A 10,966-nucleotide genomic window follows, 5' to 3' on the forward strand; every position below is an offset into this window, starting at 1 on the left:
CAATTTTGTGGGACACTTAGGCTATAAATAAAGATCATGTGTGTGCATTTTTTTTTCTTTAATCATTTGAGAATTATACTTCAAAGTTTAGACCTCTTTTTATGCACAAATTTTGTGTTCCTTCTCTCCTTCTCCCTCGATTCTTCTTCTCCTACCTCCAAGCTCTTATCCATGGCTTCCTATGATGGTGAGCTTTTTCTTGACTCATCTTCTCCTTGAAGTGACGTCTCCTCTCAACTCTCCTACCTCCTTGAAGTGGTGTCTCCTGCCATTAAAATTCAAGAAGCAAAGGATCCCATTGATGAAGAAGATCCAAGGCCTACAAGGTTCACATGAAAGTACATTAGCACCTATTGAAAATTAAAAAGTAAACTACACGAACTAAAAAAATCACTTATTAACTATAAGGACTAAAATAGATAAGTTTAGAAACTATAAAGAGTAAATGGGTAACTTAAATATTTGATGTGCTATCATTCTAAAGCGTTGGAAGGTCTCATCCACTCTGCATGAAAGATCGTTTATTTTGTGGATGGTGTTCAATTAAATATTTCATGTGGTTTCATTTCTTACTGTTTAATGAATCATGTATGAATTTTTGAATCTTCAAAAGAATTGATGCATGATCTACGACTGCAACATGGTGACATTGGTTTGTCAAAAAATTAAGGCAAGAAGAATCTAGTATTTTTTTTTTTTTTTTTTGTGGTGAGTTAACAAGGTCTGAATAAATCGATGTAATTGATTAGCATAAGTAATAACGCAAGTCAACACTATACTTACCGAAGAAAAGATAACAAAATTAACTTTAAGAATTTGACTCAAACCACGTCATTTTAAATGAAAAATATTTTAAAAATAATATTATTAAATAAGAATAAAATTAATTAAATTTATTTATATTTAAGTTTATATATATATATATGAAACTTTGATCCGTGAAACATCAAATGGCCGGCGAGGTGACAACTTATTTGAATCTTTGGTTCCTAATCAGCAATATTCAAAGTCATCCCCATTTTTTAATCATTTTCTTTCCTTTTGTCTTTCTTTTCTAACCAATGATACCCATTATTTATGAAGCATATATGAGCAAAGCACAAAAAGAAAACGCAACAAGAGCAAAGATGAAGGCGGAAGAAACAACTGATACCCACGTGGCCATCTTCCCCTGTCCAGCGCAGGGCCATGTCAGCACCATGTTGAAGCTTGCACAGCTTCTCGCTCTCCATGGCTTCCACATCACCTTCCTCAACACAGACTTCATCCACCACCGCCTCCACCGTTTCGGCGATCTGGAAGCTCTTTTACAAACCTACCCCGCTCTCCAATTCAAGACCTTCCCCGATGGCCTCCCTCACCACCACCCTCGTTCCGGACAAAGCGCAGTGGACCTCTTTCAATCCATAAATTTGCACGCAAAACCTCACATCAGACACATTCTTCTCTCCCAAGACCCCGGAAAGCCCAAGATCAATTGCTTCATAGCCGATGGAGTCTTCGGAGCCCTCACCATAGACGTAGCACACCAGGTTGGAATACCCATCATTCATTTTCGCACCATCAGCGCTTCCTGCTTCTGGACTTACTTCTGCGTTCCAAACCTCTTTCAGTCTAACCAACTTCCAATCACAGGTACATAAACATAGATATTAACTCTTTCTGGTTTTAGCTTTAGCATACTTTGTTTCAACATTTTGTACTATGAGAATTCAGAAATAGCTTTGATAAATATCGATTGTGTTTGAAAGGGGATGAAGACATGGATCGCGTGATAACATGTATCCCAGGGATGGAAAACATGTTCCGCTGTCGAGACCTCCCGAGTTTCAGTCGGGGGACTGGATCCGAAATAGTATATGCTTTGAATTCTTTGGCCTTGGAGACACGTGAGTCGCTTCAAGCACGTGCACTCATACTCAACACGTTCGAGGATCTAGAAGGTTCCGTGTTGTCACAGATGCGTCTGCAGTTTCCCCGTGTTTTCACCATCGGTCCTCTCCACGCACACTTGAACACCAGAAAAGAGTCCAACACCGAAACGACGCCGTCCACAAGTTGTGTCGGTGAAGTGGATCAGAGGTGCATGACGTGGCTTGATTCTCAGCCGTTGAAATCGGTGATATACGTGAGCTTCGGTAGCATTGCCACCATGACAAGGGAGAAGCTAATTGAGATATGGTACGGTTTGGTGAATAGCAAGAAGCGGTTCCTTTGGGTGGTTCGTCCTGACATGGTGGGGCCAAAAGAAAATGGTGACCGGGTACCGGCTGAGCTGGAGGAAGGGACTAAAGAGAGAGGGTTCATTGTGGGGTGGGCCCCACAAGAGGAGGTGCTGGCCCACAAGGCCATTGGTGGGTTCTTGACCCACAGTGGATGGAACTCAACTTTGGAGAGTCTGGCGGCTGGTGTTCCTATGATTTGCTGCCCTAGCTTTGGAGATCAGCATGTTAACAGCAGGTTTGTGAGTGAAGTTTGTAAGGTTGGGTTGGATATGAAGGATGTTGCATGTGATAGGAACCTTGTAGAGAACATGGTCAATGATCTCATGGATCACAGGAATGAGGTGTTTCTGAATTCTGCTCGGGAAGTGGCTTTGTTGGCTAACCGTAGTGTGAGTTCCGGTGGTTCTTCTTATTCCAATTTGGACGGCTTGATCCAGTACATAAGATCCATTAGTCAAGAAATTATTTGATACTTGAAAATAATGCACAATTGCATGCTCAGGTTTATTCTTGCAACCGTGGCCACATGCAATTAGGAGTATGTAAGGAGCGGGTAGAGTAAAGAATGATAAAAGGACTAAAGAACAGAATCGTATCTATTTGGTTTCTTCTATAATCAGCTTTAATGTGCATTTATACTTGGTTTAATTAGTCTTGCAGCTTGCAAAGTGCTGCCCACATCATCTTTGGAATTCCTTTTAGTCATGTGTAAGTTTCCTTATGTAACTATTTTGGTTTGGAACAACATTTGCCTTTATTTAATTATGGTAGTTCAATATTTACATGAGTATATGGTATTCTACAGAACACAGATTGTGGTATATTAATTAGGGTGCACAAACGACATTAATTATGAGAAGCTGCAAAATCTATAAAATCTGGTATGGTGTTGGAACTAATATATATCATTTATCAGATTTAAATATTTATAATTTAAATTAGTATTAGTATGGGAAGGAGAATGGTGGCAACAATGCTACCACGTACGTAAGTACTCTAGAGGAACAAGAATATAATCTCAGGTTCAGATGAATTGGAAAATATTGAAATGAAGAAATTGTCTTCGAGATCTTGTTATTGTTATTAAGATCTAGGTTAGTGTATTTGATTTAAAGTTTTAGTTCAAGTCATAACTATATACTAATATTATTTAAAACTAATAAGAGAAGGCTACATCTATATTTAAAAATCAATGGGCATGCATTTCTTTCGCACTTGCAAAAATGTTCCTTGGTGGTTGTAGCTGCGGTCAAAGTAGAGGAGGCATTAGCAATTTAGCATTCTAGGAGGTGGCCAGGTTTGCAAATTACGATGTGGTAACACATGATCTCCTTCCGCCAGTACAAGAATTGTGCTCATGCTTGACAATGATTAAGTCTCCGAGTTCAACAAAGACAAGAAATGGTGGGGTTTATGACATACATGTGAAGCTCTACACCATATCCCATCACTTAAAGCCCAAGGTCAAATGTTACCTCAAGATTCCCTCAAGTAAAATGTGCTGTCCATTTCTAAGTTCATTTCGTTGGATACATTTTCTTTAACTACCCATTATGCTATATTTTGATAATTAATATTGTGTGTCTTTTGTCATTATTTTAATCATTCTTTGTCTCTAATTAATAAGCAATAAATTTGTTTGTGGTACTCCTCTGCATCTAGAATTGTCCTTAATTTGTTTAGTGTACGTACTTTACAAATCTGATATGTTTTTCATGTAGTATTTCAAGATTTCTTAGAACTTATGAATGTAGTCTTTTGTAGTAGTATATTAAAAAATAGCGTTGCTTTCGTTCCTATCTAGGGCATTGTTTGTTTGTCGTGTTAATTTGGTATACAAATCTAAAAGAGATTGTACCACACGAAAGCAAGAGCATATGTCATGTGGTGTTGAATCAACCAGGAATAGAAAGTATCGGTTGTCGGCATTCGGCAACGTTATATTAATGTATGGCCGTAATATAGGAAAGGCAATGTTAATTAGAGTTGCAGTGTTGGAAACTTGGGTTGGATACGATTTATTACACGAAGGATGTGTGTCACAGCCATGCATCGGTTGGCCGTAATATATATATGCATGCTCCCAGTTTATAAAGTCGTAATTAATTTTATGATTTTTTATAAGAATTTATAACTTCGGTTTACATAATCATATTTATTCTTACAATTTATCTCGAAGATAATTATTCAAAAAGTGTTCCTATTTAGTAATTTTTTTTTAAAAATTATCCCCAAATGATAAAAAAAAAAAAACCCAGGAACGTTGTGGACAATATGGTCGATGATCTCATCACTGCGTTGAACAAGTCTACAGAGTGTGAGTGCAGGTGGTTCCTCTTATGTCAGCATGGATCATTTGATTCAGTACATAAATATTAAATACTGTATCAACTAGCCAAGAAAATAAGACAATTGCTTATTGCACCTTTTTAACCTTTTGAAAATCCTAATTCATAATGTAATTTACATTACGGATTAGCCTTTCTAGAATATAATCTGGAATGTAAACTTTTACATTTTGGAATGGCTAATCCGGGATGTAAATTACATTTCGGATTAGGGTGCAGTGCAGGAAACAAGTCCGGAGAAGGGTACAGGAAGCAAGGTCGAAGGTGCAGAAAGCAATTGTCAGAAAATAATTGATTATGGCCCAGTCCAAGTCATTGCTATATGCGGCCCAAATTGAATTTGGAGTTATGGGTTTTGTCAACTAGGTGTCTTTATATTTCTTCCTTCAGTTTGGGTCCTGAGTCCTGCCTGTTGTTTCTCCTCAAAGCAGTAATAATGAATTTTGATTATAGTTTTTTAGTTCTTGACATGAGAGGAACAAAGAGAAACTTGAGCTCAAATTGAACTATAAATAAAGAGGATTGTAACGGAAGAAGCTTTGCTTCTCGTTAAATATGTCATAATGAAGTTATGGGATCTTGCTTGAAACTTACATAGGTTGCGTTTTGTTACGTATTACGATATAGGACAAATATTTGAGTTATCATTATTTGATTAATAATAAATAACACACTTAAAATAATATAAAATTTACTAAAATAAAATACGAAATATATATAAGTTAAACTAGTCGATAATATAAATTCAAAATATATGATATGATAAGGTTGTTGTAACTAATAGACAATATGAATTTAAAATAGTAAGATAAAATTGATATATTCAGTGAATAATGTAAATTCAAAACAAATGACATGATAAAATTCTTGTTGATAGGAAATAATACTTAAAAAACAAGAAAAATGTAAGAATATGTATGTCTTTTAAATACTTTGTATTTGAGATGAAAAATTATTTTATGAATTTTTGAGTAACAAAAAGTGAAGTTTTTATCTTGTCCTCATTTGATTAATCTAAGTTGTTCCATAATTTTTTTCACATCAAATGTGAAACAAAAATATTTATCATTACTAATACCATAAATTTTAACAAAACAAATGAACTCATCATGTCAATGAATTTGCTTTCCCTCCTCCTTCATTGATTGATATCACTTAAAAAGGAAAGTAAGGAAACAAATTGTAGAACCTACTTTATATTTTCAAATTAAAAGATTAAACTATTCTTGTTTTTACATACTCTACTTTCTTTAATTATAAATGCTTGTGTAATTTTACACACACACACACATACTCTACTTTCTTTAATTATATATATATCTTTAAGAAATACCCACGTCCTATATCGGCTATCTCATTTCTTGGAGTGCAGCTTATATATCTGTTGGGACAATTTTACTTAATGTCAATTGGTTTTAAGATGAAATCTAACATGGTAGTCAGACTCTCTTCCTAAGACCTCGCTTTCGCTTTCGTTGCGACAACCCATTATTTGTTGTTTACGCATCAATTGGTTTTAAGATGAAATTTCCCTTTATATAATCCTTTTTCCTTTCACATTTTCTGAAAAATAAAATAGCAAGCTTAATTAGATAATAAAGAGAAATGTCTTAATTGTCTTAATATGTGTTATTGCTCTTTAAGGAAAAAAGAATACCACGAATCCAGAAGGCTCAAGTAAATAATGATATAAACGTATTTGATCATTTGATCGTGTTTCTTAATGTTAAACCAATACTCATTGACCCTGAATAAATAAAAATAAAAATACTCATTGACTTCATATGTTTGATTTATCAATTGCATTGTCATTATTTCCTCCCATTAATTTGAATTACTTTTTACGTTTTCTATCGGACTTCTTTTTCTTATAGATAAGTTATCTACTAAATAATTATTTTTTATATATATAATTAAGATATCTTGCAAAGGTGATGAAAATGATAGCAGCGACAGGCAACGGAGTCCTGGTAGTTTAAAGGGAGAATGTTAAAGATATGTTTTGAAATTAGATTTTTAACAGAAAAGAAATGAAGGATAAATATTTAATCTTTAATAAATACTCTTCAATTTGATAAATTTTTAAATTTAAATGATATATTCGTATAAAATTACTGTGTAATATTTTTTTTATAAATATTATATAATTTTCTTAATTTAGAAATTGAAAATTTGTCATTTGAACTTAAAATTTTGGAAATTAAAAAAAATAAAGTAATATGTGTCATTCTTTAATGAAATGTACAGTAAGAAATTAAGCCGGTTTAAAAATAATATATTCATATAATTGGATTTAAATGCAATACATTAGATGAGATAAACAACTGAGATAAGCAATGTATTATATAAGTGCATTAGAAAAGAACACTTTTCTAAGTTACATATAAGTGGATTTTTTTTTCTTTGTTATCTAGCTTGGACGACTATTAGTAGATAAAAAAAAAATCCACCTGCCAAGTCCCCTGCTATCTTAACTACCATTCTGAATGTAAAAATAAATTATATTTTAACATAAATTTTATTATTATATTCATAAAATAAAAGAGCGGCGTAGGAAAAAAAAAAAGAGAAAGAATGTATGATCGATAAGATGGTTAATGTAATGAAAATTAATTAAAAATGTTATATAACCATTTTTTAATAAAGACAACAAATTTTGAATCTAATACAATAAAATATTATATAATTTTAATGTTAAGTTCATTAGGAGACAAGTCAATGTGATGGCTCATGCCTTGGGTAAGGCTTCCATGTTATTTACAGATATTCCTACTTGTATTGCTGGTTTAATTGTTAATGATATGAGTTGAGGTTGCTTTTGTCAACAAAAAAAAAAGTATTAATAACATAACTCTAACATGAGGTTAACCAACTTTCCGAAAGTTCGCGCACATATAGGTATATATGTCAATGATATTACTACCAGTGCAATATTTCAAGCAGAGGAACAAGTTTTTAATTTATTCTAGCTAGGTTTGGGGATACAGTTTCTATTCTACAATTTCTATAATATATGTGAATGCCAAACTCACAAGATCTCCAAACGAATCCATTTCAATCCTTTAGAGAAGAAGTTGCATAACCAACCCACATAGGTATCATCACTTTAGTATATTTTCTCACTATCTCAGTCGTATCTGTGTCCTTATATTCCTTTTAGTTGGTGCCCCACCTTGGAATTTTGATTAACAAAACCGGTCAAAACTACTCAGTGTGCACATAATCTAATTGGAGAGAAGCATCGGATATTTTCGTTGGTTCAGTTTGAAGTTGCACCTTTGTTTAACCCTTTAGTATAATAATATTAAGGGTCCCCACAAATCGTTATTATATGCTTCTTATCGACTCATGCACTTTAAGACGTCAATGGAATTCAGTTAAGCCCACTTCCCTAACTGAAGTGACATGGGTGGCTTGGTGAAGTTGGTGGTGGTGGACTTTTAAATTGGACAAATAATAATATTCATATGATTAACAAAATTATACGTTAGTTTTTTCTTTCTTGTTTATTTTTCTTCATTACATCATTCATCTATTTTATATATGTATTTTCTCTTTTTATTTTCTTTTATTTGTATAAATTATGATATATATATATATATATATATATATATATTTATTAATGTATGAATATAATTTTAATCTTTATATTAAAGTCTTTGATATGTAATTGTATTAAATATTAGAAGAAATTTTTTTATCTTTTATGTAATTCTCTTTATTAGACTTAAATAAAGTTGTCTCCCGTGAAAAATATGTCTGATTTTAAAAAAAAAAAACTTTGTGAATTATCAATATAAAAAAAAAACACATTAACGGTTTAGTTCACCAACTTAACAAAGAATGCTGCCCTAAGCTCTTTCTTGCGTGAAAGTGACCCTATGAGGAGGGAAGATATCTAATATCTTAATACTTACCTTGTGTTTTAGGGATAAACATACTGAAGGTGACATAACACAGAAGTGGATATGATGTCTCATTGTTACACAGGAAAGTTAGTGAAACTCTTTAATCTATTTCAGTGCTGGTTTTGGTATTGAACTTTCCTTTGTTTTTTGGCGCGGGATTTGTGGGTGCAATTCAAGGATCGGGGCCATAGTTCCAACCAGACAAAGACAAAATTGCTGTAAACTTTTAAAAAAAGTTTATATAAAACAAACATGTCACTGCGGTACGAACTAAAAACAAAGAAAGAGATCTTTGGACGGTTTTTCTTTCTTAACAATATCCTTTTAGACACTTATTTTGACGAACAAAACTAATTCGCAGGCACTTACGGGCATGCCAATCTACTTTATTATGGAGTCAAGAAAAATACTTATTAAATTATATTAAACACATAATTTATTCTTTATACATGTTGTAAATTCTCATGTAAATACTTATTAAATTAGTCTCTGTACATGTAACAATATATTATTAGATAGTAATATAAACAACAAATTAATTGCATTCAAATCAAAAAATTTACACTAACCTATGTAATATCACAATATATTATTAGATAGTTTAGGAGATATTAACTCCTTAAATAATCTCAGTATCTCAAAAAATTAATCATTAATTTTTGGTTAAAGGATACTTGGTTTAAAAAAAATTAATTACATTCTAATTAGATTCTTTGCACTAACCTGATCTAGCATATCTGGGCTCCTTTTTGTTTTTTTTTTTCTTTTTCTTGAAATGATTATGTACGTAGTTGAGACACTGCAATCATGAATGCGTTGCACGGTTGCAGTAACATTATGTAAATTGTAAAGTAAGTTGTGAAATTAATATCCTAGTCTTTATCTTTAGCCAGGATGACACAAAACCTTCACATGGTATAAAATCAAGTGATTCTTGTTTTTTATTTTATTCATGGCTTAATGTGATTTTTTATTTATTATGTTTAACAGTTACTTCTTTTAATATATTAAATTTTAAAAATTTATTTTAATTTTTTATGTTTTTGAAATATATTATTTTGATCAATTTTTCGTTTCAAACATTAGTATTCTGTTAATTTTTAAATTTTTAAATGATTTGATATTACTTTTGATTCATTATATTTTATAATTGTTTTATTTTGGTACATTATATTTCATAATTGTTCCGCTTTGGTATATTAGTCTTTTAAGTTTTTCGAAACATATGTTTTAATCATTTTTTCAATTTTTCTTTAGAATTGTTAATGTTCGTCATTGTTTTAAATTTTAAAATAGTTAAATTAATATAGTATCGACTAAAAATCATCGCTATCTTTTTTATTTAAAAAATTAAAAATCATTAAGTAAATGAAGATGGATTTGAAACTACGAACAACAATAACATTTACTCTTATATTATTATTATTATTTTATTTAATTATTTAATAACGATAATAGTTTCATTCATTAAGTATTCTCAATCACAATGGATAAGAGTTCATTCTCTTTCCGCCACTTCGCCTCTTCATTGCAACCTCCCTACGCGATCAAAATTGCAACCTCACATAGCTATAACAACCGTCTCATTGTTGCCACTGGCAGCAGCGCGTTGTAGAAGACAAAGAAGATCGACATCACCCAGTTGAGGATGAAGTTTGATTGGGCAAACCAGTCATAATCATCTTCCAATGAAATACATTGCTCAACTCCTCTTTGCGTTGTTCATCTTCGCTCAATCCGATTATAGATGTCGGATGAAAAATTCTCTACTTACCCGCCCAACTGTACGCAACAATAGAGTTCTTGCTCGTAGACGTTACAAAGATTCACATTGTGACTTTCTTTTTCATATCTAGGTTAATTAGTGAGTTAATATCATGTTTTTATCTTTCGTCAAAAGTAACTTTTGCTCCGATCTTTCTTGTTTCTGTCTTCAATATCATAGTTGTATAAAAGATTTTGGTTTTTCGGTGAGGAGTATAAGAATTTTTTGTAGTTCCAAGGAGATTATGTCTTGACGTCGTTCGAGCTATGTCGTATTGTATTTTTTACCTTTTAAGATCTAAAAAAGTTGGAGGAGATGATATTTTTTTAGTTATTTATTTAGAAGGCTTAATGTCATTTTTGGTTCATTATGTTTCATAATTGTTTCACTTTAATACATTAAATTTTAAAAGTTTCATTATGATTCTTTATTTTTTCGAAATGTATCATTTTTATCATTTTAAAAATTTTAAAAGTTAACCTAACACTAAGGTTTTTAATGAAAAATTGAAAAAGGATCAAAACATACATTTAAAAAACATAAAGAACCAAATTAAAATTTTTAAAACTTAATATAAGAAAATAAAATCACTATTAAACACAATGAACCTAAAGTCATGTTAATCCTTTATTCATTATTATTTTGGTCCCTTTCTCTTTGGTTGTTGACGTCTAAGGGCTTTTGCAGTCAACAGAATAAACCCTGATGTGTTCTACTTCG

General features: G+C 31.9%; 1 protein-coding gene across 1 annotated transcript; it reads left to right on the forward strand.

Annotated features, from left to right (window-relative positions):
• The first annotated feature begins 960 nt into the window (after positions 1-960).
• Positions 961-3,015, forward strand: LOC114409213 (7-deoxyloganetic acid glucosyltransferase-like). The gene is made up of 2 exons (XM_028372578.1): positions 961-1,635; positions 1,752-3,015. Exons 1-2 carry the CDS (start codon positions 1,062-1,064, stop codon positions 2,693-2,695), a joined length of 1,518 nt encoding a protein of 505 aa, XP_028228379.1. The 5' UTR covers positions 961-1,061; the 3' UTR covers positions 2,696-3,015.
• The last annotated feature ends 7,951 nt before the right edge of the window (positions 3,016-10,966 follow it).

Source organism: Glycine soja, chromosome 1, assembly GCF_004193775.1.
Source record: "Glycine soja cultivar W05 chromosome 1, ASM419377v2, whole genome shotgun sequence".
NCBI lineage: Eukaryota > Viridiplantae > Streptophyta > Magnoliopsida > Fabales > Fabaceae > Glycine > Glycine soja.

Coding starts and splice junctions, on each gene's coding strand:
- LOC114409213 (XM_028372578.1), top strand. CDS start 1,062: ATGATACCCATTATTTATGAAGCATATATGAGCAAAGCACAAAAAGAA. Junction 1,636..1,751: donor TAACCAACTTCCAATCACAG/GTACATAAACAT, acceptor TGTGTTTGAAAG/GGGATGAAGACATGGATCGC.